General features: G+C 60.6%; 1 protein-coding gene across 1 annotated transcript in view; it reads left to right on the top strand.

Moving 5' to 3' along the window:
- Positions 1 to 215: 215 nt before the first annotated feature.
- Positions 216 to 27,008, top strand: part of KIRREL1 (kirre like nephrin family adhesion molecule 1) — a 46,530-nt gene continuing 19,737 nt past the window's right edge. The window contains exons 1-5 of the mRNA XM_047092631.1: positions 216 to 396; positions 3,056 to 3,190; positions 3,859 to 3,969; positions 4,072 to 4,203; positions 4,788 to 4,894. Coding sequence (XP_046948587.1) covers positions 216 to 396; positions 3,056 to 3,190; positions 3,859 to 3,969; positions 4,072 to 4,203; positions 4,788 to 4,894 — 666 coding nt within the window. The remainder of the gene's footprint in view (positions 397 to 3,055; positions 3,191 to 3,858; positions 3,970 to 4,071; positions 4,204 to 4,787; positions 4,895 to 27,008) is intronic.

The raw sequence follows: 27,008 nt of genomic DNA, 5'->3' as shown, positions 1-27,008 counted from the left end.
CAAAGGGAAGACTGGACCCAAACGGGGCACCCAGGGTCTGGGGAAGAGGGAGCACCCCGTGTCACATGGAGGAAGCCTTAGACTGGCCCACTAGATAGGAGCACCCCAAGGGACGTGGTGCATTCGCGGCTGTAACTTCGGAATCTCCAACAGCCGTGCGAAGTAGGTCCGGCCGGTGCAGACCGGCTCCAGAGGGCCGGGCGGGGGGCGGGGGGATGGATGTGGACGTCGCAGAAGCGACAGAACTTCTGGACCACCTGAGCGTCCAGCGAACGAGAAGGGCTGCTTCACGAGGCAGCAAGCCCCGTGGCCCAGGAGGCTTCCGGAAGAGCCCGGAGGGCCGTGGGCTGGGCACGCTGGACCGGGGACTTCTGATTGAGGAGCACGTTGGCCAAGGTGACCTCCACCGTCCCTTCCAACACCGGGGCCCTGCCATTCCACGAGCACCGTGCGCGGGCCCAGCCTGCCTGGCCTCGCATCATGAATGCCTGGACTTTGCTGACGGTCACTGTGTCTTGCTTGCAGTAGGGCTGTCCATGACGCGCCCTGACGGATCAGCATTAAGAGGGAAAATCGCTTGGAAACGGGCTTCCCTTTCCTGACCCTGCAGCTCTGTCCCCGTTTTATTTTTCCGTATCTGATGGCCAACACTTAAATTGTTGGACGCCCCTCATTCCCACCAGTTGGCCGGTGGAGAAAACGATTAGCAGCATTGGCCCGAGACGCGAGAGGCGCAAGGGGAGGGGGGTAGGGAGGGTGGGGGTGGCGAGGGGGCCGGGACGAGCGTGCGCTCACGTCCCCACATGCCAGGGACCTCCCAGCCCGTGCCCCACACCAGCTCATCAGGCTGGTTTGCCTCCTGATTGTTCTTGGACACAGGGGCTCGGGGTGGGTTGTGCCTCAGCATTGTTCCCCTCGCCTCCCCCACCCCTTCGTGTCCCCTGACGGGCCCAGGTTGTAGATACAGTCTGGCCAACTCTATCGATTTTCTGTTTCGAGGCCTTCTTGCCGAGCGGCCTGGCGTTACCACCCCTGGTGGTGTGGGTCTCAGAGGCAGGTCCCAGAGGGCGAGGGATGTGTCTGTCTTGTTCTTTGTAGGGAGCCGTGCTTGTCACCTGTGGGTGTTGTTGTTATGTTTCGTGGTTTGTTTTGATGTGTTTGGTGTTTGGTTTTCGGTAACCATGCCGTCTCCTTGAGGGCTGTTGGTTTGCTTATAAAACAGAGCTCCGAAGAGAGCATCCGGTTGATGCTGGGAGCAGGAGGCGGGGTCCCCCAGGTGGGTCTCCTCCGGACAGTCCCTCGTCGCGGCTCACGCCTGGGGAGTGATGTAACCCTCAGTGCCTCCGTTCGCTCACTTGTGTGTCTGTTCGATTAACCATTTATTGGGGACCTTGTAGGAGCCCATTCCTGGGCTTGGCCTCCAGGAACGTGGATCTGAGTAGCCGTACGTGTAACCAGGGGTGTAGACCGACGCGTGCCGTAGACACAGCAAGGAGGCCCCATGACGGAGGTAGGAGGCAGTGGGGTGGAGGAGAAAGACCAGGGACTCCAGCGTCCGACAGACTGGGGTTCGAATCCCGACCCTTGCTTTCACTGGTTCTGTGATCTCCTTGAGCCGTGGTTTGTGGAGAGATTAACGTCTGTCTTCCAACACTGTACTGAGGAGGAATTAAACTAGATCGTGCAGCAGCATCAGTGCCCCATAAATATGGGTCCCCCCTCCCCTGTCTGGGCAAGTGTAACAGGAGTGGCTCATTTTGCCTGGAGGGCTTCACGGGGCGGGGGAGGCCGTTGAGCTCAGAGCAGGGATGGAGGGGATAGTTGCTTCAGCATTTCCTTAACCCAACCCAGTACGGAAAAGACTGGGCCACTTCAGAGAAGGAGGGCTGCTGCGTGCCGGGGGTGGGTGGCCAGAGGCAAGGTGGGGAAGGGGGCGGGGGCCTGGCTGTGAAGGGCCTTGGGTGTCCAGCCAAAGATTTTGAATCGTATCGTGAACGGCAAGGACATAATGGAGTTTAGAAAGCAGTGAGTTATGGACTCGATTTAGTGTTTTGGGATCATAACTCGGGGGGGGGGGGCAACGTGGAAGCCAGAAGGAGGTGTGGAGGAGGGGAGAGACAGCAGGGTGATGACCGACAGTCAGTCAACAAACGCTTATTGAGCAGTTATTATGCGCCAGGCACTCTACAAAGCTGAGTGAGGTAGGATCCCTGAGGGAGAGAATAGAGGACACGCTCTGGAGAGAGGCACGGGTTGGAGGGAGCCTGAGTGGGGACAGCCAGTGAAAGGCTGTGGACAAGGCTGGCATTCCTCCGTGCAGATGTCATTCACACCGACAATTCACGGTGTGGCAGGCGGTCCTGGGACTGAGATTGTCCAGGAGACAGAGTGCCAGTTAGAACCAGGGACGCTCAGGAAAAGTATTTTGGAGTTGGAACTGATCATGGATTTGAGGCAAAGATTGAGGGGAGGAGGAGATCCAGGCCCCCTAGGGAACGGCCCCTCTCGGGGGGGTGACAGCAGGCCGGGGATCTAGCGGGGGGGGGGGGGAGACTGCTGTGGGCCGGGCTGGGAGTCTGGGCTCTCCCCTCCGCTGTCTGGGGCGGGCCTCTCCTCTCGGGAACCCAGGGCCTTCACAGAGGCTCGTAGGACTTGCTGCACTGCCCAGCGCGGCCAGCGCTCGGGAGGTAGTGGGGAGGGCCGGGGACAGGAAGAGAGCTCTTCACAAACCAGAGACCGGAGAGGTGAGGTCCGGGCAAGACGGTGGTGGTAGGGCCTTTCCCCGGGGACAGGTGAGTGAGTGTGTTAAGTCAGATGGTAACTGAACAAGGCTTCCAGGTGAGGGGGGCATCCAGGGTGGGGGGCAGGCAGCCCCCGTGCCCCCCAGCTGCCTCCCATTTCTTGAGGGGGCGGGGCGGGGGGCCGCAAATGTTCTTTAACACGGGCAGCAGGCTGTGTCCTTGGTTGTGTGTGGAGCCCCCTGTAAGCTGGGCCTCGGTCGCCCACGTGCTGCCATAGGGGAGGCGGCCCCTCCCTCCGGGTGCTTTGGGGACAGAAGCCGCTGCCGTGTGCAAGGGGCCACCCACTGGGACAGCGGCCAGCAGCGTTCTCTGGGTGTCCCCCGAGTGCCGGGCCCTGCTCCGGCTGGACCCGTGCACACGGCCTCGCCACAGAGTCACCTCCATCCGAGGTCAGCTCGTGTGCCCCTTCTTCCTGACGGGCTGTGCGCGGGCCTCTTGCCTTACCGCGTGTCCTGTGAAGGACTGACATTCGTCGTGCGGGCAGGCGGATGGTGGGGAGACCGCGAGCTGCGTGCAGATCCACGGGGGGAGAGCGCGTGGAAAGCGCCTTTGAAACAAACACGGGCACAGGCAGGGCACCAGCTGGCACCACTCCTCTCACGGGGGAGGACCGCAAGCGGACTCCGGGCCGCCCATCCTCCTGTTTGCCTCCGCCCTGCCCCGGGCCCCTGCGCACTCCCCTCCCCGCGGCCCCACGGCCTCGCCCCAGCCAGGATCAGATATGGCCTTTGTCTTCATGCCTCGCCGCTCCCTTTCAGGGATAAAGGCCTCCGTGTCTGGGAACACTGACAGTCCAGGGGACCCCAGGGGGCAGGGCTCCCGCCTTTTCTCTGAATCTATTGCCACTCTCCTCTGCCACCTGCCCCGTGCCTGGGCACCTCATCGCGGTGAAATTGCAGGGGCCACCGGGGAGGCTTCTGCCTTCTCGGGTCCCCGCCTTCCGGGGAGGAGAGGAAACAGAGCGGAAAACGTGCCTCCTGGAGAGGCAGTGAGGAGGCCGGGCGGGGGGCCGTGAGCCTCAGGAACAGGGGGAGGCTTCCTGGCCGGCTCCCCCCAGCTGCCACCGAGACCAGCCGCGGGGTGCCACAGGGCGCCGGGGCCCCTGGCAGCCCGTGCCTGGTGGCTGTGGCCACGTGGGCTGCGTGGATCCCCTCCCAGGGGCGGGAAGGTGCCCTGCCAACTAGGGTAAGGCGAACTGCGGGCCTCGGTGTGGACGACAGAGGGCTAGAGCAGCTTCAAGTCACTCCACTAACACCTGCCTCTGACGCAGCGTGCTGGACGGCTAAGCACGCGCCCGCCTCTACCCGCCTGGTCCTGGCAGTTGCGGGTGAAGACATTGAGGCCCCGAGGGGCAGCTCGCCTGTGCACAGCCACGTTGCCGTTGAGGCGGTACAGCCCGGAGGTTAGGAGGACGCCCTTGGACGCCAGAAGACCCAGAACTTAATCCTGTTTTCCCGTCGTAGCGCCATAAGTAAGACGAGGTTGATTGCTTGCTGCGTAATGGGGAGTGTTGAGGATTCCGTGAGACAGTCCATGTACAGTGACACGCGTCCTGTCTGGAACGTTCATTCGTCCGTTCAGCAGGTGTGAATCGGATGCCGCCTTCGTGCGGGCACGGTGCTACCCGCTGGGCCCACAAGAGTGGGTGCGGCGGACGGGGACCTTGTGCTCCTGGAGCGGGGACTGTCTGCACGGCCCGAGGGGCACCCTGTGCACAAAGCATCCTGTGAAAGGCGGCTAGAAAAAAGTGGCAAAGGGGCGCCTGGGTGGCGCAGTCGGTCGAGTGTCCAGCTTCCTTCCGCTCAGGTCGTGATCCCGCGGTTCGTGAGTTCGAGTCCCAGATCAGGTTCACTGCTGTCAACGCAGAGCCTGCTTCGGATCTCTGTCCCCCGTCTCTCTGCCCGTCCCCTGTGTGTTCGCTCTCAAAAATAAGCTTAAACACGAAGGGGCATAGCCGGAGGTGAACCCCCTGCTGTCTGCCTCCAGTGCTGGGTGTGACATTCTCCCTGGAAGAGGAGGAGTTCCTCTGCACCGTCCTGGGGGACCCACGCCAGGCAGCGTCCATACTTTCTGGATACCCGGCTCAATGGGAAGTAGGCCAACTGGACGGTAGTAAAGCTTCTAAAAATCGTAACACTCATTGTTATTCATCTCGTATCCTTAAAGTACCAGGCGCTTTTTCTGGGCGCTGAGGATACAGCAGTGACCAAAATGTGTGTGTGTGTGTGTGTGTGTGTGTGTGTGTGTGTGTGTGTATTTCTACCCTCACAGATCTTATAAGGCTTCGTGTCAGGGAAGGAGACGATAAACAAATTAATACATAAAATAAAAGGTAACTTGGATATTGATATGCGCCATGGGAGTAGTAACACAAGAGAAGGGGCTTCCGGAACGTCGTGGGCAGTTGTGCAATTTTAAGTGAGGTGGTTCGGTAGGAACTCACTCAGAAGGTGGTACTTGACACAAGGTCTGAAGGAGGGAAGGGAACAGACATACCAGGGGGAAGCGTTCCCGCCCGGCAGAAAGAACAGTAAATGCAAAGGTCCTGAGGTTGGAGGGTCCCTGCTGCGTTTGAGGAAATCCAGTATAAATGTACCAAAGTGAGCAAGGGAACGAGTGGTAGAAACAAGGTGTGTGTGTGTGTGTGTGTGTGCACGCGCGTGTGCATATACAACATGCACGTGCACGCAAATCGTGAGGGGCCACACGCACGCCCTGTAGTTCTGATACTAACCATCTAGAGTTAGCTCAGACTCCACGTGTTCAGGGCACAGCCCCAGCCAGGGTGGGATCCCAGGCCACCTCCTGAGCGCCCTTCTGACCGCGGCCCCCTCAGGGGCCAGGAACGACTCTAACTTGGCAAAGTGCCTTCCTTACAGCTCCGCTAGAAAGGACGCAGATCGGGACCAACCCGATGAGGAGAGGAGCCCCCACTGCCCTCCCTGCAGAATCAGGCCATCACCCTCCCGGCACACGGAAGAGTTCACCAGCTGGAAAGTTCCCCTGAGCCTCAGCGTCCAGTGTTTATTGGGGTTTGGTGAGTGAATCACCGGCCCCACGATGGAACCCACTGAACCCTCTTCCTCTCCCGGGTCTCAGCAGGTCAGGCTGGTGTCTGTGGCCCGGAGCCCCAGCCTACCGACCCCGTGGCTGGTCCACCAGCAGTCCCAGCCCCCACCCAGACTCATTTCCTTAGCACAAACCCAGGTGTGGTCCAAGAGCCCAAAGACACCCTTATCACTGGGGAAGTTCCAAGGCTCGAGAGCCTCTGTCCCAGGAACCCAGGACCAGACAAGTGGTTAGGGGACAAGAACCTTGAAGGAATCACAAGGACCCGGGTTTTCACTTCGAATGAGATGGGAAGTCAGTGCTGGGTTCTGAGACCTAATTTCTGTGTTAACAGAGTCACTCCGGCTGCTGTGTTATGAACAGACTGTGTGCGGACAGGGGACCCATCCGGTGGCTCCTGCGGACGGGGCTCGTCTCTGGAATTATTTGAGGATTAGAACCGGCAGGATGCACTGATGGAGGGGAAGCAGTGGGAGAGAGGAAGGGAAGGGCAGAGAACGGAGCTTGTCTTGAGGACCCGGAGGAAGAGGGCGGTCTTTGCTGCGGGGCCCAGGTTTGGGGGAGGAAGATGGGGAGCTCCGTTTTGGAGGGAAGTGGGAGATGCCCGTGGGACACACAAGTGCAGCCGTGAAATAAGTGTCTTGGCCGAAGCGGCCGGAGCTGGGGCGGGGGGCGGTGGGGGAGGTCTGAGCTGGCTGGAGGTGGTGGGTGTGCGCCCGGTGAACTCGGCAGGGAGCGAGGGCAGAGGGGACCACAGCAGGCACAGGACCAGGGTGAGCCCCGGGAGAGCGCCAGGCCGCCAAGCCCCGGGGGCAGCGGCCGGGCGTGCCAGATGCTGCTGGTCTGTGCAGCAAGGTGGGAGCCAAGGTGAGGGTAGATGTTGGATGTAGCCGCTTGGGGGTCCTTGGTGACCTTGACCCCGGAAACCGTGGCGTGGGGCCCCGGGAGGAGAGCCCCGCGTGCAGGAGCTCGTGGTTTGCTGTGAGTGGAGAAGCGGGGCGGGAGCCGGGCCAGGGGAGGACACCCAGCCGGCGTGTGCGCAGGGCCCGTGGGGAGGAAACAGCAGTTTAAGAACGCGGGCTGTCTGGTCACGAGAAGAGGAGACTCTGGGGCACGTCATAACTCTGCTCACATGCTTGAAGCACTGTCATGTGGAGGAGAATTAGATTCATTTTATGTGACTCTAGAGAGAGGAACCAGCCCCGGCGGTTAGAGGCCGCGGACGGGGTGGGGGGGGGGGGCCTGCAGGGCCGCCGAAGGGAGAATTTGTGCACCTGCTCGTTGACTCGCTGAAGACAGCCACGGTGCGTGCCTACTGTGTGCGTGACACTGGCCTGGGCGCCCGGGGTCGAGCCCTGTGGGGGACTCAGCCCCTCGGGCCGGCGGGGAGGGCGACCCCCCCGGGGTCCGCCTGGGGAGGTGGTGCGGAGAGAGGTCAGGCTGTGCGGGGGAGCCGTGAAGTCTCATGGAGGCCGGTCACCTTCCGATGACTGAGAACCTGTTTGGCTTAAATAAATGAGGCTTAAAAAGGTACTTGAACCTCAGTTATCAGGTACATTTTCTGGATGGCTAGGCCGTGTAGTTACAGCCTTAATAACAACGAGGGCTGAGAGCTGGGTGCCGCTTTGTCGTTTACGGAGCACACGTGATCCCGCCCAGATCGCTCTGCTGTCCCTGTTTTCTAGTTGGGTGAACTGAGGCTCAGCGCGGTGAGCCTTGCCTGAGGTCGTAATTGCTACAGAGCCGGGGCCACAACCACGTTCCCGAGTCCCCGGTCCCCTGTGCACGTCCTTCCCGGAGCGGCCAGGGGCTCGGCCACACTGGTTATAACCTGCTCTGACCCGCGCACACAAGTGTTTCAGGGCCAGGGTTCGGGTGTCCTGTGGAATGTTCCATAAGCCGTGCCCCCTCCCCGGTGTGGCTCCCACAAAAATGATCTGCTCTGAGTGAGCTGGCAGGACCCTTCCTCTGCCCAGGACTTTCCTGCGCCTGCCCCGGCCCCGACCCTCCCTTTCTCTTGAGCAAGAGATCTCTGGAGCCCAAGAGCAACCTAGCCCTGGGCTTCCGCGGGCTTCCTCCACCAGCACTCCCGTCCTTGGCTCCTTGGTGTCGATGACACTTATCAGGTCCCCGAGATCAAAAAGGGTGAGGAATCCAAAAATGAGATAAGAAAGATGGAAGGATCAGGCAATCATCATCATCATCATAACAACTAAAACTTGCCTGGGGCTTAGTCTCTGTGAGGAAATACTGATGTCACGTCCGTTTTACAGACGAGGACACTGAGGCACAGAGACGTGAAGCCCGTGGTCCCAGGCTGCACAGCAGAGCTGGCTACTGACCAACTTAGCTCCTAGATGCGCCTGCCTCCCGTGAGAGGAAGAGGGGAGAAGCAGAGACCAGGAATGGTTTCCATCCAGCACGATTTTTCGAGCCTCCGGTGTACGAAGCCAGGAGGGAAGAAACAGATGTAGTTCCTGCCCCCAGTGAACCCACAGTTGCAGACTCACCCAGCATCAAAGCGGGAAGGGATCTCGGAGCTGTCGCCCAAAGTGGGACACAGAAAGGTGCAGAGAAACACCTAGAAGGAAAAGGGAACACACACCTTTGCTCGTGTACAAAAATAACATAAAACACACAAGTCAGCAGTTCAACACAGGCCCTGAACAGCCGTGACCGTGCATCTGTCACAGCCAATACACGTGCGGTGGGGCTGGGGCACAGTCCTCGCCCCGCAGCTGGAGGAGGAATTGCAGGGGTAAGAAATCTTACGACATTGACCACAAGCGCAGGAAGCATTTACTGCCTTTGAGAAAGAACGAGCGGGCTGGTTTGGGAGTGGAGCTCACTCTCGGGAGAGAGGCAACAGAGATGCTAAGCCGTGTGGCACAAGCTCGGGGGTGTGGAGGGGGGGCTATCAGGGAGAGCTTCTTGGAAGAGGGGGCATTTGCGTGGCACAGAAGAAGAAAAACTTGGGTTAGCAAGTGAGGAGGCAGAAGGAATAAAATGTATTTGTAGGGCGAGGTAGGAAGAGAAGATTAACTTTGGGGTTCAGTTCAATTCCACAAGCGTTAGTTGAGCGTCTACGAGGAGATGGGCGTCCTTGCTCAGCACAAGGCTGGATTACAAACAGCGTCTGTCCTGAGGTGCTTGTAGCTCCGTGCTTCTCAGTCCTAGGGCTGTAAGTACCCTGTGAGCTCAGTGCTGTGCGGGCTGGGGATCCGGGAAGGCTCCTGGGGCCCTGAGCCTGAACTGCTCTTGGAGGAGGAAGAGGGGGGGAGCCCGGTGGCAGGGGAGGGGAGCATGCAAGTTGGAGGGCTGAGGCAGGATGGGCACGGAGACCCCTGGCGTGCTGGGGTTTCTGCAAGGCGGAGCGCATGTCCTGGAGAACAGAAGACACTGTGGGAGCAGTGAGGTTGGCCGGGACCTAAGCTAATTTGAGCTTCGTCCGAGGTCACTGGGGAGCCACTGAAGGTTTCACGCGGGGTGGCGATAGATTTGTGTCTTAGGAAGACCATTCTGGCAACTGTGTGGAGAATGGATTTAAGGGGCGCGAGCTGGAGGCGGGGGAACCAGTCAGGGGTGTTGCCATAGTCCAGGGAGAAAAGAGGGGGCTGCAGCGGGGGGAGTAGGTGTCGGGGACAGGGATGACCGAGACCTGTTGAGGAGGCGTGTCCGGTGCTGGCTGGCGCGAGGTAAGCCAGGAGGGGTCCGCGGCGAGTGCCCGGTTTGGGTGCGGGCGGAGAAGTATTGGGGTCAGTGGGCAGAAGGACCAGGAAACCAGGCTGAAGGTGCTCGGGTCACAGCGGCCACTGCCCGCCTGTGACGAGGGCTGGAGGCGCAGTCACAGCCCTCCTGGACTGAGCTGACCTCATGTTCCAGTGAGCGCTCCCCGGGAGCCCCCGCTTGGGGGGGCCGTTGGCCGTTTTTGAGGTTTAAAGCTGAAAATCAGTGTCTGGAGGTGGGGCTCGGGGAGAGGACTGTGTGTGGCTGGAGAGAACATCCAGGGCGTCTGTCCGAGGGTTCCCGGGCCCCAGGGCCTTCGGCACCTGCCACGGGCAGTGCTCCCAGCCTCCTGGTGAGAGTAGAGGCCGAACCCCAAGGCCCTCCGCCCCAGGGTTCTGCAGGGGCCAGGGATGTCAGAGAAGGGGCTCGGAGGCTACCAGAAAGACGGGACGGGATCACTGATTACAGCGGGAGCCACGTGACCTTGGGAGGCCGCTCAGCCCTCAGAGTGCAACACCTTCAGTGTTCCAGGGACCTTTCTGGTGACAGGCTGGGGTAGAGCCTGCACCCGAGGCGCCCAGAGACGCCAGAGCTGTGCTTCTGGCTTTGCTGGTGACCGTCACTGCACCTGTCTGGGCCTCGGGTTCCCCGCCTGTGAAATGAGAGGGTTGGTCTCTTCCGGCCGTGACGTTCCGAGACTTGGGAGTGCGGTCGGACGGCGGCTGTCCAGCTGGCCCGTCCTGCCCTCACCACGTTCGCTTTCCCAAAATTGTACCTTCTCCTGATTCCGTCCTGGCTGCCTCCCCTTCCTCCTGCTTCAGAGATGGACATGTGCTCAGCAGTGCTCAGAGCGGAGGCCTCTCTCCAGCCTTCAGCGCTGGCTGACGGCCCTCGGCTCTTTGATGGTGGCCCTGGGGGGGGGGGGGGCCCGGCGGGGCCGGGGTCCCCCAGACGGCCCGGCGCGGTGGTGAGGTTTGCTCACATTCACATTCTCCTGCGTTTGCAGTCGTCCTGCCTCTGAGCCCCTGCTCGTGCTGGTCCCTCTGCCTGGAAGGGCATCCTCTCCTTCCTGCAACAGGGAAGACACCACACCCCTGACTCTGGCTCCTCCCCCCCCCCCCGCTGCCCCCCCTACGGTCATCCACAGTTGCAAACGACAAGCTGTTCTTATCAGGGTCGGGTCACACCACAGATAACCTATTTTAGGGAGACGAGGAATGGCTGGTATTTTACGGTGTTGAGTGTGTGTGCCCCTCACGTCTGCCTCACAACTGAACACTGCCAATACCCGCCACGTGGCCACTGGGGCACCGACACTGGACTTCCGCTCACCTCCTCTTTGGGGGCCGCACAGACGCGGACTTTCTCTCCTCCCCCCTCCCATCCTCCCCTCCCTGACTCAGCCCCCCTCTTGCCTGCGCTTTCCCTGGGTTGGGTGCACAGCAGCCTTTCTCAAGCCACCCTTGAGGCCCCCCCACCGTCCGGAGGATCAAGTCCACATGCCTCAGAATGACCTTGGATGGCCGCCAGGCCACCCCCACCGCGCCTGCCTCTCCGGGATTCCCAGATCGGGGTCCACTGCCTGGCGACCCACACTGAGGACCATCCCCCTCCGCTTCACGTTCTCCCAACCATTAAATCCTGTTGATTCTGCCTCTCCATGCATTTCAGATCTGTTCCATTTCTCTTTATCCGCTGTCTTAGTTCTGCGTGCTTATAACTTCTCTCCAGGAGCCGAGCCACAGCTCCCCCGGCTGCCGGCGGGGCTCTCCAGGCTTTACCCCTCTCAGCCGCTGTCACCGAATCCCAGGGCTGCCCTCCAGCCGGCAGGTAGAACGACACAGGGCCCGGCCCAGCCTGCTGGTGCTCTCTGTCCCGTCAGAACCGCGTGGAGAGGCCACGGTCCAGCAAAGACCCTGCCTCCCGGCCTTTGCTCACGTACATGCTCTTCCTGGAGGGTCTCCCCCACCCCGCGGTGGGCTTCCCCATCTGCTTGGTGGGCACCCCTGACTTTGCGAATCTTAGTCCCCGTGAAGCCTTCCTGGTGGCCAGCCGACCCCCCAGGCCAAATCCACTCTCTCTCTCAGTCCATTGCACCCCTTCCGTACTTTATCACTGCAGGCGCCTGTCGCCCCGTGTTGCATTCACGTGTGAAGGTCTGTGCTGCCGTGAACATTCCTTGGGAGCAGGAGGCGGGTGGGATTCTGCTGCCTGCCTGCAGCCCCCAGCACAGTGGCTGACGCCTGGGAGGGTCAGGGTGCGTTCAGGGTGGAGGGCGGGGGTGAACGAGTGCATTCAAGACCTGCTACAGCCCGATCCCACTCTACGTGGCCTGTAATGTCCCACAAGCCGTACGAACGTGGAACCTGGTAATTGCCACGCACATGGAACTTGCAAGTCCGTTTAAGGGGATTAGCACTTTTGATCCTGACAGCCCTGCCCTTCGACAAATGCCCAGAGCTCCGGCCACGCCGGACTGGCCCCCACACACACCGCGCACTGCCCGGCCTTTGTCTTCGATGTCCTTTGTGCCCAGGATCGCTTTGTCTCTGTGCCTGCGGGTACGAGGCTTCATCTCGCCCCCTACGCAGTCTCTTCCCCAAATCACTCTCCCCTCCCCAAATCACTCTCTCCTCTTCCCCCACGATCAGGATTAATCATTTCTCTCCTAAACACCAAAGCCGATGACTGGCCTGAACCTTATCTTTAGCAAAAGCTATTTATTATAAATGCCTCAAGAGCAAGGCTGTGCCCCGTTAATCTCCTTATCTCCGTGGTGCTTAGTATAAACTCTGGCACACAGTAGGTCCCCGAGACTTACTGCTGATTCGCGTGGAATAGAATTGAGCGGAATTGTCCAGGCTTCAAAGTTCTTCCAGGTTTGGCCGGAAACAGAGGCAGAAAGCCATCAAGGTGGCAGGAACGGGCTGGAGGACCGAGGGCGGGCTGCCTCGGCTCTACAGGACCCCTTCCGCAGAGGCCGTTGACGAGATTTCTTGCCGACCAGTTGCCTGTGGATGTTTGTGGAAGCGTCATTATCGCTATTATTTAATTTTTGATTCCCCCGGACGGCGTGCTGAGTGCCGTGCCCGTGGCCGAGCTAAGCCTGTGCCGGGAGCTCGTCTTGAGCGGCTCTCAGAGCTGTTCCTGGTCCCCAGAGACTCACTTGTGAAAGGCACAGGCTGGATTGGGGCGCTGGGGGGGGGGGGCAGGGGGGAGACCGCAGAGCGGGAGCCACACCGGTTCCGATTTCCAGCAGGAGTGCTGCTGTCGCTACCGAAACCCGCGCCCGCCAACTCACTGACAGAGTTCCTGGTCGCCCCTCTTCCTCCATTCTGTGCCGTTCACAGCTAACGTATATTTCATCGAGAGGTCCCTGCAGAGAGGCCCGTGCCCGGAGGCTGGGCCTACACTGACGGGGAAGGCAAGGCTCCTGACCGGTTTGCTGCTTCCGGTGTGCGTGGAGGCAGGGGTGATGGATGAGGCCCCCCCGCTTTCCCAGAGTGCCTCCCCGCTCCTTCGTGGGCCCTCTCGATGCCCCCTGTCCCGTGTCCCCCCGCCTGCCCTGGCTCTGAGAGGGGGAGCTCGCCCCTGACTGTGCCACCTGCCCTCCCTTGAGTGCATGGGAAGGGGAAGCCCGGTGGTCGGCCTCAAGAAGGTGGGGGCAAGGGAGGGCTGGGCTCAGGAGCGGAGGGAGACTTCTCCGTTTCCTTCTGCACACCCACAGCTCACGTCCTTGGCTTGGGGGGCTCTAACAGAGCTGGGTTGCAAGGGACGGGCGGCCCGGGGCCCTGAAGGCAGGGGTCTGCTCAGCAGCCAAGGAGAAGCCCCCTCCGCGGGCAGCCACCCCCCGAGGCAGAAGCGGCCGCCCCTCCCCGTGCCCTGGCTGCCCAAGCACCGTCTCGGGAATGCCAGCACGCCGTTCGTCTGTGGGCCTGCAAATACTTTATTGGCATCTCGTGGTGTTGAAAGTCATGTAATTATGAGTAGAATTTATATGTCGCCAGGGTTGCCCGGGCGCCCTCCCTCCCTGCGCCTCCTTCCAGGCACTGCAAATACCGAAGGCTGGCTTAGAAAAGAATCAGACATACCCGCCTTTATGTCTATGCACCCTGTAGATAAGGTTTTAATTGAAAATTGGTTCCTCCGGTCCCTGTGCCTAATTACAAGCTGCCCACCCTGGCCCCGAGCACAGAGACCAGCCCAGCACCTGCAGGCGAGAGCGAGGCGGGTCCCCTCGAGGGGGCGGGTCCGAGAGGGGCTGGGGGTGACTGGCCGCCTCCCTGTCCCCCCCTGTCCACCACCAGCGCCTTCTCGTTTCTTGCCCAAGAGTCAGCGCTGCCCTGGCAGGCAGGGCTCTCCCTCCCCTCCCTCCTTCCTCCCGGTCCCGTGGCTGGCGACCTCGAGTGGGGACAGGACCCAGCTCGCAGCTGGCTTCCTCCTCCCTCTGCCTGGGCTGGGCCCGCCTGGAGGCCTCCCAGCCCACCCGGGACCCAGGGCCTCGTCTTCCCCAACCTGCTCTGGACCCTCTTCTCCCTGCAGATGGGCTTCCCTGCAGCAGCGACCTTCCGGATCTCCTGCCCCCGTGTCCATCCTGTGGTGCAGGGGAGCGGGGGGAGGGGCTCGGTCACGGGCGCCGTCAGCCTTCTGTGCTGGGGGCTCCTGGAAGCCCATCACCATGGGGTGGGAGAGGCAGGGGCCAGCTTGCTGCCCGGGTGGGCGCCCCTGGCCTCCGCCCCCACCCACCCTCTCAGCCGTGGTCACACGTCACTGCTGTCACATGTGGCTCTAACAATAACTCCCCGCCCGAGAGCAGGAGGAAAGATTCACTTCCCGGCTCCAGCGGGCGGCTGTGAAATATGATTTCTGAAGTGTTAATAATGCATCACGTTTGGATAGCACTTTACATCTTGCCGAGCGGCTGGCTGGGCTGCGGGGCCCGCTGCTGGCTTTGCTGCAGGCCTTCTCCTCGGCAACATGGGCCCGTGCCCTGCTGCCTCAGTTTCTCTTTCTGCCGCAGCGAAGGAAGCCTTCGGTCTTGGCCTTCTGCGGGAATCTGGGGGGGCCTCCCCTTGCCCTTTCCTTCTCCCGCGAAGCCCCCAGCACTGTCCCCTTCACTCGTGAAACCCTCATCAAGTGCCTGTTTTGTGCAGCACTACCACCTTGGACCTGGGGGGTTGGTTGGGATGGAGATGTGCGTCCCTGCCCCCCACCCCCGCCCCGGCTTTCTTGTGCGTGGGGGTGTTGGCAGGCTGCCGGGGCTCCCGGGGGGTCCCAGCCTGCTCACTTCTGTGGACCTGGAGGGGGAGCCCTGCCCTGTCTTTGGGCTGCTCAGAGCCACTAAGCCTTTAATGCCCCTGACCTCCCAAGGGCTGGAACTTTCAGCCTGCCCGCTGCAGCCTCTGCCTTTCACACGTGCGTATGATAAGGACCCCGTCTCTTCGTAGCTTCCCAGGGCTTCTCACAGACCTAGAATATTCCGCCCTGTCCGTGTCACTGAGGCCTTTTCCACCTGTCATTCCAAAGGCTTGGGAAATCTCTCCCATTTCCCGGCCCGCGTTCACAGCCGCCACTCCCGGGAAGCCCTACAGGAGTGATCCGAGGGAGAGAGAAGACTGGTAATGTTTTGCTGGCTTACGCCACGTTCCGCCACCGCTCCCACCCCTGACCTGCTGGAGAGCCCGTGACCGCCGGCTGTGCAGCATCCGCCCCTGAAAAGTATATGGAAATTCTATTTTTGTGAACTTACACTCATTTTTGGGAGATCTGGATTTCGGGTTTCTAGGGACCCTGCTCCACCACCACCGTCTGTCTGTGCAACATCTTTGGACCTCGGTGTCCTCGTCTGAAAACGAGGCTGTCGGAAGGGTGGTCACCAGCGCTTTCTGTAACACTCTCTGATGACACTCCTACTTCAAACGATTCCCTGGTGAATTATTAGGTAAAGAGAAGAAGCCCTTTGATAAGCATGTAGTTGCCTTCCAGCTGACTGAGCCATCGAGCAAGTCGGGGGCTGTGTTTTCCGGGGCGGGGGGCTGGCCCGTGCTGTGATGTCCTCACAGATTTTGCTCCTGTCTTGGGCTGAGTCTGTGGTCTGTGGGTCGGGCCCGGAGTGGAAGCTCCCGGAGGGGCCGGGCCCGGGGCTCCGTTAATTCTGTTTGCACTTTGTCCTGCACCCTGGGTGCTGACTGAGAGCTTGGAGGGGCTGGGGGGGAGGCGGGCGCTTCCCTGCCCTCGGCCCTCCTGACTCCCCTCACTTCTCGCTTCCTGGGGAGACAGTTCCTCGCAAAGTTTTCCCAATGGGTTGTGCCTGCTGCTGCTGCTGAGCTGACACCGTAGCTGACGAGTTATTAAAAATCCTTCATCATTATTCTGCACCGTCTCTCTCCCTCCTCCCTCCCTGCCCTGCCCCAGGCTTGCGAGGCCCTCGGCTGTCACTGAGAGATGCCTGGAGGCCCCTAGCCAGGCGGAGGCAGCCTTTTCCAGCCCCGTCCCCCGACCCCCCCCGCAGAAGTGGCGGCTGGCCAGAGGTTTGCAGCTGGGTTGCTGATCCCCTCGAGGCAGGGCTTGGGGAGCCGGTGCGGGCGTGTGGGTGCTCGGGGGTCCTTATGCCAAGGAATGGCTGGAGAGGGATCTGCGCTCTGGAGACACCTCCGAGGTGGGCACGTTCCAGATGCCACACGGGACCTGATGCTTCATCCCGGGGAGAAGGAGTGACAGGGCAGCTCCATCATCCCACTGCCTGAGCTGGGGGTCCAAACCGAGCTCATCCATCACATGTCCCAGTAATCAGATTTGGTTGCAGCGAGAACAGAACATAATACTCAGCTCCTGTCCCAGCCTCAGTGATGGGTCCTCGGAGGAGAGCAGGAGGAGGAAGTAAAGGAGGAGGAAGTAAAGGAGGAGGAGGGGGAGGAGGAGGGGGAGGGGAAGGAGGGGGAGGAGGAGAAGCAGAAGGAGGTGAAGAAGGAGGAGGAGGAGGGGGAGGAGGAGGAGGAGGAGGAGGAGGAGCAGAAGGAGTAGGAGAAGGAGGTGAAGAAGGAGGAGGAGGGGGAGGAGGAGGAGGGGGAGGAGGAGGTGAAGGAGGAGGGGGAGGAGGGGCAGCAGGGGAAGGAGGAGGGGGAGGAGGAGGAGGAGGAGGAGGGGGAGGAGGAGAAGCAGAAGGAGTAGGAGAAGGAGGTGAAGAAGGAGGAGGAGGAGGGGGAGGGGGAGGAGGAGGTGAAGGAGGAGGGGGAGGAGGGGCAGCAGGGGAAGGAGGAGGGGGAGGAGGAGGAGGAGGAGGAGGAGGAGGAGAAGCAGAAGGAGTAGGAGAAGGATGTGAAGAAGGAGGAGGAGGAGGAGGAGGGGGAGGAGGAGGGGGAGGAGGGGAGAGGGGGAGGAGGAGGTGAAGGAGGAGGGGGAGGAGGGGCAGCAGGGGGAGAAGGAGGAGGGGGAGGAGGAGGAGGAGGGGGAGGAGGAGGAGGAGGGGCCTGGAGGGAGAGGCCCTGCTCCAGAGTCAGGTGACAGATAGGCAGGGTCTCCAGAGCAGCTCAGCGCCTCCACGGCCCCCTCCCCACCACGGCACCCCACCCCTACCCCCCCACCGCCATGGGCACCCACGAAGGGCTCCTACGGCCTGGGTCCGGGCCAGGGATCGGGGGTCAGCGTGGCGTGGGAAGGTGCTCGGGCTCTGCCTCCTGAACCCCACTCGCTTCCTCGCTCTGGATTTCGGTCTGCTCAAGCTGGCGTCTTCACATCTGGCTCACTCCTCCTGGGGTCTCGGGGTCGGGGTCCCTTGGTCCCGAGCCTCAGCCTTGTTCAGCCCCACTTCCTAGGGCAGAAGGCTCTGGGCAGCTGGCTTGGAGACAAGAGGAAGGAAGCACCCGTAATTAGCCTGGGAGCTCGGGCCGGCACCCCCACCTTGACTTGGTCCCCAGGTCGAACTGTAACCATCCAGCCGGAGGGGTGGGGCAGGAACGAGCTGAGATCCGTCAGGAAGTGGCGCTGCCTTAGGGACGGTGACTCTTAGGACCGAGGTGGCCGCCGGCCAGAGCTGGGGCCGGGGTTTGCCCGGCACCCAGCACGGGCATTGGCGTCGGCAGGGGGGTCAGGCCTGAGCGCGCTACACTTAAGGGTGGGGGTCGAGGTGTGGTTTGCGTGCTCCTTTATTCGATCGGCATCTGTCAATCACTTCCGCCGAGCAGGCGCTGAGGGAGTTTGCGGTGCTGGCCGCCTTGAAGCTCGGCTGAGTTGGGACTCGGGGTTGAATGACCGTTAGGATTAGGTTCCGGTGGGAATTCGCGTTGGCGTGGAGGTGGGCTGGGGTGTGGGGTTGCCGTGGAAATGGGAACACAGGCTGGCATGAGGCTTCTCCTCCCCCCCCCCCCCCGCCCCGGGCTCTGCTCCTTGACCGCCCCTCCCCTGGCGTCCCTGGGCTCGGCTCTGCCCCCCTGACTTACTGGAATCCGTTTAGTGACAGCAGCCATCTGCTGGTCCTCCCGGTATCAGCCCTGCTCCTTCCCTCTTCCTCCTCCGTCCGCCCTCCCTGCATCCCTGCCACAGCTGAGCCGTCCCGCAGCTCAGTCCTGGAGCCTCCGACCCTTGCGCCCCGCTTCTCCGTCTCCCTGTCCTGGGCAGGACAGGTGAGCCGTCTCCCACCCACCCTGCCCCGCACTTCTGCACCCCTGCCCCAGGCTCGCTCCCATCTTCTGTGTCCTGCACCTTCCCGTCTCCCGTGTAGCCAGGGCTCTAAGTGACGTGACCGTATCTCTCCTTCCCTCCTCCTTTGGTCCATTTCCCAAGGCCCACCCGTCTGCCCTTCCTCCGCTGACTGCCTTCAGAGAACCTTCTGCCCCGTCCCTCCAACTCACCTCACCACCTCTCGCTCCCCTCATCAGTCCCGTGGGGCAGATGCCTCATAGGACACCTGTCCCTTCCAGCGGCCCAGCTAGGAGCTGGTGATTTTGTTGAGAAAAGTCATTTCCGCGGGAGACGAGGTGTCGGGGATGCTGGAGTCAGGGCGCTGAGTAGAGAGTGTCTCCCCCTCCCTGTTTCATTCCTGGGTGAAGCAGTGAGGCCCCAGGTCATCCCTCCCCTCCCCCGACTAGCCCCATGCTGAGACATCAGGGGGCGGCTGGATGAGGTGCCAGGATCTCAGAAGAGGCTTGGGAAGGAAGGTCTAGAATGATCTGAGCAATCTGAGTACAGCAGACCGTACTCACCGCCACCTTCCGTTTCGGAGAACCTGCACACACACCTGCTGAGGGCCCGGGTTTCCAGAGGCTTCTCTGTTCCCCACTGTCCTCCCTGCCCCCCTCCTCTTCCTTTCCCTGGCTCTCGGAGCCCCCCTGTGCTCCTGTGAGGACCTCCTCCCACCTCACCGCATCCATCCTTGGGAGGACGGTGAGCTTGATCGACTCTGATAACCAGGGGAGGCGTAAGCTGCTCTTTGGAATGCACGGCGCCCCGTCCCCCTCGCAGGGAGATAATCGAGGGGGGAATATTGGCTCATCCGGGAAATGAGGTGCTAAATTTGTTGTGAGATCCGTGTCACAAGCAATCAAAGGGAAGTTCTCTCCATCGAGGGCTGGGCAGCGAAATGAGCAATCATTAGGTTGTTGCAGAGACTGGGGACAGCGGAGGTGGAAGAAGGAAACCCCCCCCGCCATTCCCCTGGTGGGGGGCACACAGGACCTCAAATAGCGAAGGAGAGAATCAGATGCAGGGAGGGTAGGAAGGAAGAGGCAGGCTGCCTTCTCCAACGTTCCCCCGCACCTGGACGTCTGACCCTCTTTGCCACAGACCCCCAAGCCCCTCTTCATGCAACCTTAGTGAGCACCTCCGTCAGCCACCTGCTCCTGGCTTCTCTGGTGTCTGGGTGGCCCCGAGGCTGACACGGAACACGGGGTGGGGGGACAAGCGAGCAGGGCTGGGCGTCCCCAGATCAGTGAAGATATCGGTGAACAGAAGAGTTGAAAAGGGCGCGTGCGGGAAGCTGATGGGGGCTCAGACCAGAGCGGCCGGCTTGGGTGGCACCGGGAGGCCTGCCTGGAGGAGGGGGATCTGAAGGTTGCGAGGCCGTGGCAGGGTGACTGGCACGTACACGGGCGAGTTGCTCTTCCCCTTCTGTTCACCACCGGCCCCCGTCAGAGCTGCCCTGGCTTTTGCAAGCGTCCGGGTCCCAGGAAGAGTCGTCAGCGTGCACAGGCTTGACGAGAAGGTGTCTCCATGGACCCTGGTCGTGCGTCCGCCGCCGATGTCCTGCAGACCCCCGGCCGTGGTTCGCGGAGTGGTTTCCACGTCCCCGGGCCTCCCCTGTTCTTGGGGGGTCGGGCCTCGGGCTCCCTGGGCTCCTGCAGCAGATTAACGTTCCACGCCCCTTGCACGCGCAGGATGAACCGAGTCAGACGGATCGATTCGGCAGCCGGTCGGAGCTGCTTTACTTTATGGAGGATTGATCCAGATGACCCCAACTCGGGGCCTCCAGAAATGCCTCTGGGGGAAATCTTTTTAATGGAGATTAATTGGAAAAGCCTAGAATGTCCTAGCTATGGTGGCTACGTCCCAACACTCGTGTACGGATGCCCAGTAACAAGCTCACGAGTGGCGTGAACGCAAACAAGGACACACGCACGCCCCCCACACGCACACACGCACCAAGTAGCCGCCTTTCTGCTTCCCGCTCGCCCGGCGGGGCCCACACGTTGCAGCTCTCCCTGCCCCTTGGATCAGCCACCTGGCCTCCGCTTTGGTCTTTCTGAATCTACACCTCTGTCTTGGTCTGTGTCCAGTGTCTCTCAACAGCACAGAAGTTTCTGGAAGGTGGAGACTGAGGAATATGCCCACAGGGGGAAAGGGTTTATTTTTAATTTTACTTTTTATTTATTTATTTTGTTCTGAGAGAGAGAGAGAGAGTGTGAGTGTGTGAGTGGGAGAGGGGCAGAAGGAGAGGGAGAGAGAGGGAGAGACAGAGAGAGAGAGAGAGAGAGGGAGAATCCCAAGCTGGCTCCATGGCCAATACATAGCCCGACGTGGGGCTCGATCCCACGACCCCGGGATCACGACCTGAGCCGAAATCAAGAGTTGGATGCTCAACCGACTGAGCCACGCAGGCGCCCCCACAGCGTTTAATTTTTAAAGAGCTATGACCTTAGTTCCAATTTCTTTCTGCGCCTGGTTTCCAGTGACTTCCAACTGCTCACTGGTCCTTTATGTCTCCATGGCTTGGCTCATGCTGTTCCCTTTGTCTGGAATGCCCTCCTCCCGCTCTCTGGCTGTTGAAATCCTGCTTGTCGTCAGGCCTCAATGCACTTCTCATCAGTAAGTGTGTATTTATTGAATATCTACTGTGTGCCAAGCAAGGCCCCCAGTGTCCAGCCTGTACGAGTGGAGGAGGCCAGAACTAGCAAAGGCCAGCAAGATCCGCGTCTCAGGCCAGGGGAAGACCAGTATGGAAGTCAGACGTACGGAAAAATGCAGCGTTTTCACTCATCTAAGGTACTTTCTCCTCCGTTGCTCCTACGCCATGGCACTCGTCGTGCTGTGCCGCCCGGATCGTTGGCTGTGTCTCCTAGACTGAGCTCTGGGAGGCGGGACCAGCCCAGCGCCCAGACAGTGTTTGCTCTGCATTCGGCACCAACAGCGTATTTATCGCATGAGTGGATAAATATTGAAGGGAGCTGACTTTCTCTGGGTTCAGTTGCTTTATCCATAAATTAATTCAAATAGTCCAACAGCAAGCATTTGTTGAGCACCTACTGTGCGCAAAGCACTGTTGCCCTCGTCGCTTTGGAAAATGCACCTGTATGATTACATCTGCTGTCTCAAAGAGTTTACGAGTCTTGTGGAAAAGGAGCCCTAATGAAACACGGTATTGCTACAGACCAAGCCTTGGGTCTAAATTGACACGATTCTATGCTTGGGCCCCATCGCTGACGTGTTGAGTTTCATGATTAATTGCCCGGAGACAAAAGCTTTCCTTATATCTCTGCCTTCTGTCCTAGCCCGGTTTTTGACCTGTTCTTTTTCTCTGCCCCTGGGCTCTGTTCAGAATTTCTTCCTTTAAACCTTGGTCCCGCAAACCATTTCAGTCCACCTCGATCGAACTGTTACAGACCGATTATTTGATAGGCGCGTGTCTAAGTAAGAAGAAAGTATAGGAGGTGTGTAAATAGCATCATAAAGCACCAGAACTGAAAGAAAGAGACCTTAAATATGACCCCGAGCCCTCTGGCGCATTGTGGACAGGCGACCGTCCACCCTTATCTGAACACCTCTAGGGCTGGGGGGTGCGCTCCCTTGTGCTACTGGAAAGTTCTTATCTGGGTAAAAACCAGCCTGGTCCCTTCGGGGCCACGGTCACGGATGTCTGGCGTGGAGGCTTGTAATGGAGGCCAAGTGATGGAGTCTGGGGATGCCCCGGTGCCGTGGGCTTGCGGTGTGTCTGCGAAGTCGGCCTTTCTCAGAGACACTGCTGGGGAGTCGGTGCTGGGCTAGAGCCCCCCACCCCCACCCCCGTGCCTCCCTGTGTGAGTTGCTCACCTGGCTCATAAAGTCTGTTAGCTCCATCTGGAAGTTCTAGAGAAATCTTTGAGGTCATCTGTGGCGAAGGGTTCCCGGCCCCAGAAGGAGATAAAGTCTAACACCTAGATCTCCTGGGCTTTTTCTTTTTCTTTTTTTTAATTTTGAGGGGAGGGGGGGCAGGGGGCAGGAGGGGGTGCAGAAATACAATAAAGCTCATTCAACTCAGAAACGGACAGGTGTCCTTAAGAGCCACTGCTTGGCAGGAGAAGACCCGAGTCTCCTGACTCTTTTTTTTTTTTGGAGAAAGAGAGAGAGACAGAGCGCGAGCAGGGGAGGGGCAGAGAGAGAGGAAGACACAGATTCCGAAGCAGGCTCCAGGCTCCGAGCCGTCAGCACAGAGCCCGACACGGGGCTCGAACCCACCAACCTCAGCATCATGACCTGAGCTGAAGTCAGATGCTTAACCCACTCAACCACCCCGGCACCCTCCCCCCGCCCCCAAGGCTCTTGGTTTCAGGGTGAAGGCGGGAGAACGCATCCTTACTCCTGCCCGCCTCCGTCTTCTGGATTTCTGAGTTGATGCTATTCATTCTGGAGACCATTCCTAAAGGTGCCAGGAAACCAATCCCGAGAAGGTCTGGGAAGCAGCCTGCATTTCTTCCTGGCCTTGCAGCCTGCGGCAGGGGAGACTCAGGGGTCCCATTCTGGCCGCTGCCAGACCGTACACGGAAGCCACATCCCTAACGGGATAACTGAGAAAAGGTTTCCTTGAGCTGAGAACTCGCCGGAGGCCCCGGGAGGAGGGAATGGGGCTGGGCCCCGGGCCGGGCAGGCGGGGTAGCAGGTGAGGCTGGTGCATGGACCCCTCTGGAAGGCCTCCCCCAGGACGCCTGTGGAGGGACCCGGCCAGATGGGCCATCTGCTCTGTGGGGGGGAGACCAGGCCTGGAGTTTCCTCAGACGCTGCCCCACCTCACTCTCTCCTCCTGGCCCTGCCTGGCTAATCCTTTCTGAAATCCCTTCCATTTCTCAAGGATTTCACTCCTTTCCCTTGACCTAAATGCTCATGGCCTGGCCAGAAGGTGGCCTCAGATCCCTGCCCCCCCGCCTGCACCGCCCCGGGCCTCCTTCTCTCTGTCCCGCTTTGTCCATCTTCCCGGCCTTCTTTTCTGTAGCCTCCCTCTCGCTGTCCCTTCCCCTCCCTCCTTTTGGAGAAGGAGGGTTTCCGGGTAAGGACTCGTCCTCTCCTCTCTTGCCGCCTGTGCAGGATGGGCAGGGCTTGGGCGGCCTGCCGACGGGGCGTCCGCGGTGGGGAGGCAGGCCTGCCCCGAATACGTCTCTCCTTTACCGACCCTCAGTTTCTTCGCATAAAGGTGTTGCATTAGTGATGAAGGCCCTGTGCCGCTCTGACCTTCAGACTCTCTTTCTAATTGAATTTTCTTGTTTCCCTTTCCTGTCTTGTTTCCTTCTCTTTCAGCACCTCAGCCAAGGGCACCTCGGCTCCTTCCTTCCTTCCTTCTTCCTTCCCTTCCCTTCCTCTTTCTCTGCTCCTTTTCCCCGCCGCTCTGCGGGCGTGGGGACGGCTGGGGGGCAGCAGGTACAGGGTCGGGCGGCGGCAGAGGGCCCGCTTCCTTTGCCGCCCCTCCCCGCCCCCCACACCATTCCCAGCACCTGGCCCCATCTCCCGGGCCTCTGGCTTTGTGACAGTCCTGGCCCCGGCCGCCCCCCTCCTCCCCTCTGTGTCCCCTGTCCGCACTAAGTCCTTGCCAGCCACCTGCCTCCTCTCCCGCGCTGCCCTTCCCTTCCCACGGAAGCCAGATTGAAATTCGGTTTTTCAGCAAAACTGTCCACCATTCCTGCCACTCCCCTTCCTGCTCCCGCTGTCATACCTGCTACGGCCAACCCCACTTGGGCTCACGGTGCCCTTGTCCTTCCCAGAGAACATTCTCAGGGTCCCCTGCCAGGGCACATTTGCATAGAGTTGTCAGATCAGGTCTGGCCCGGGTGTCATTGGGCTGGCAGGGCGGAGGGGGCTGGAGGTCCAAACGGGAGCCGCGGTGGGGGAGGGGTGCATGTGTCTAGCTGCACCTGCCAGTGTCTTTTAGTTCGGGAGCTCAAAGTCCTTGTGAGTGGGCCTGGGCTGACAGGTCACCTCCGAGACCGGGACTGCCCGCCCTCTGCCCCCCCTTCTCCCATCCTGAGCCTAGCGCAGGGGATGCGGGGAGGACTGGTGGGGAGTGCCTTGCAGGGGAAGCAAAGAGTGGCCTTCCTTCCTGTGCTGGGGCCCCATCTGGGTCTTCTGCACCACGGTCCTAGTGTCACAAAGCCACAGACTGCCCTCTACACCCTGTGGGGAGGCTGCCAGACTGGCCCGGCTGCAGGTGCACCGGCCCTCTCCCTCACAGTCCAAGAGGGACGGGCACAGAGCTGAGTCCTTGGAGCGTCAGCAAGGCCTGGCTGAGGCCCCGGGACAGCAGACGACGCTGCAGAATCTTAGAACATCACAGCGGGAAGGCCCTTGGGGTCCAAGCGTTCAGCTCCCTCTCTTTATAGTTTAAGGAAGCTGAGACCCAGACAAGTGAAGTGACCTCCCCAAAGTCACCCCGTTGGGTGGGGGCAGCGCCGGGACCAGACAAGCCCACATCTCCTGACTTCCGGCCCGCAGCGCGTCTGTCCCTCCCTGGCAGGGGCTGGGCTAGGTGCCCTTGTCTCTTTCAAGTTTCTGTCCTGCTTCTCCGTGACTAATCCACTGGCCCAGACCAATAAGCCCATGCTCCCCATCGCTGGGAGTACCAGCCGGGGCCCTGGGGCCAGCCTCTGCAGCCGGCCTCTGTGGTCTGCTCAAATGCAAGGAAACCAGGCCAGATTGTGGCCACTTGTAAAATCCCATCTGGTCCCTGGAAAGATTCCCCTTCGGCTGTCCCTACCATACCCCGGCCTTGGAGATGGCATCAGGCTGGCTTGGCCAGGCAGACTGGGGGGAGGGAGGAGAGACGGGTTCTTCTGCCTGTGACTTGGCGTGGGGGTGGGAGGGTGGGAGGGTGGGGGAGGTTGGTGGGGAGGTTGAGTCAAGGCACCGAGGCCCCTGCTGCCCAGGGTGACTTTTTCAGGTCAGACCGTGAAACGAAGGCTGGCAGACAGCAGGCTGGGGGCGCTGATAGTCTGAATGTTTGCAGACTTGTCTGGGGGCTCACCCGGAGGTCCGTTCTCAGCCACACTTGAAGTTACCTGCTGGGAGCCTCCTGACCCCTGGTTCATCACCTGTCAGGGCCTCTCGAAAAAGCCACGTCACATCTGGACGTTTCTGATTGTGGGCTGGACTCTGTGTCCTCCAAATCGGCAGAGCCACGGCCCTCGTGCCCCGGGAGCGGGGAGCTCCTGGCCCCAGGGTCCCGAGCCCCCTTCTGTCTGCATCCGCGTGTCTCTGCTCCCCGCGTCCTCGCTCTCTCCGCCCCATCCGGCACCCCTCCCGCCCTCCCCTTCTCCCTCCCTCCCTTCGGCTGCCTTCTCTCCTCTATCAAAGGTGCAAATCTGCCTTTCTCCTCTCCTTTCCCCTTGGCTGGCCCGGCCCCGGAGAATCATGATCCTCTTTTCTCCGTGAGATGAGAAGAGCCAACGGGAGGGCCCCCCCCCCCCCAGGCTGTTGTATTTTTCATGGAGCAGGAAGGGAACGGCTGGGGTTGGGGAGAGGGCCTGGGGGGGACGGTGGGCGAGCGAAGATGTGAGAGCAGGCACCGGGGCCAGCGGGGCTGGAGGAGGAGTGCAGTGTGGAGAGATTTAGTTCCATCTGAAAGCTGTCGGTGCGAATCAAAGGCTTCCCTTTGAACCAGCAGCAATCTGGAGTGCAGAGCTCGGGGACGGCTCCGCCCAGGGGGCTCATTACTGCATGTTTGATAAATCCGGGGAGACAGGGCCCGGCCTCCGCCAGCCCCTCTCCTGCAGCCCAGCTTCCTCGGCCTCTCGTGTGCGTGGCCCCACTCCCTCTCTGGTTCCTGGCTGGCCCGGCAGGCAGGGCTCTGGGAACACGTGTGCCGAGGCACGGGCGCGGACAGGGGCCCGTGGGGTGCAGAAGCATGTGCCTGCATGCGGTTGTGCGAGAGGGCTGTGTGTGCACCGTGAACATGTGTGCAAGACGGTGCGTGTGTACCGTGAACATGTGTGCAAGACGGGCTGTGTGTGCACTGTGAACACGTGTGTGAGACAGGTGTGTGCATGCCAGTGAACGCGTGTGCGAGGCGGGCGTGTGTGCACCAGCGAACACATGTGCGAGAGGGCTGTGTGTGCACCGTGAACATGTGTGCAAGATGGGTGTGTGTTCGCCATGAACATGTGTGGAAGACAGGTGTGTGTGCACCAGCGAACACGTGCAAGAGGGCTATGTGTGCACTGTGAAGACGTGTGTGAGACGGCTGTGTGCACACCAGTGAACATGTGTGCGAGCACGCTATGTGTGCACCATGAACACGTGTGCAAGGTGGGTGTGCACCGTGAACACGCGTGTAAGAGGGCTGTGTGTGCACCATAAACATGTGTGCAAGATGGGTGTGTGTGTGCACCATAAACGTGTGCAAGACGGGTGTGTGTGTGTGCACCGTGAACATGTGTGCAAGATGGGTGTGTGCGCGCGCCATGAACACGTGTGCAAGACGGGTGTGTGTGCACTGGCTAACACGTGTGCGAGAGGGCTGTGTGTGCACCGTGAACACGTGTGCAAGACGGGTGTGTGTGTGTACCGTGAACACATGTGCAAGACGGGTGTGTGTGCACCGGCGAACACGTGTGCGAGAGGGCTGTGTGTGCACTGTGAACACGTGTGTGGGACGGGTGTGTGCGCACCGGCGACTGCATGTGTGAGGTGGGTGTGTGTGCACCAGCAAACACGTGTGCACACGTGCTCCACACGGGACACACG

Source organism: Lynx rufus, unplaced genomic scaffold (genome assembly GCF_022079265.1).
Source record: "Lynx rufus isolate CCGP_SWC_20201006 ecotype Redwood Valley unplaced genomic scaffold, mLynRuf1.p SCAF_31, whole genome shotgun sequence".
NCBI classification, from domain to species: Eukaryota; Metazoa; Chordata; class Mammalia; order Carnivora; family Felidae; genus Lynx; species Lynx rufus.
This window is presented reverse-complemented; position numbering and strand designations above follow the sequence as displayed.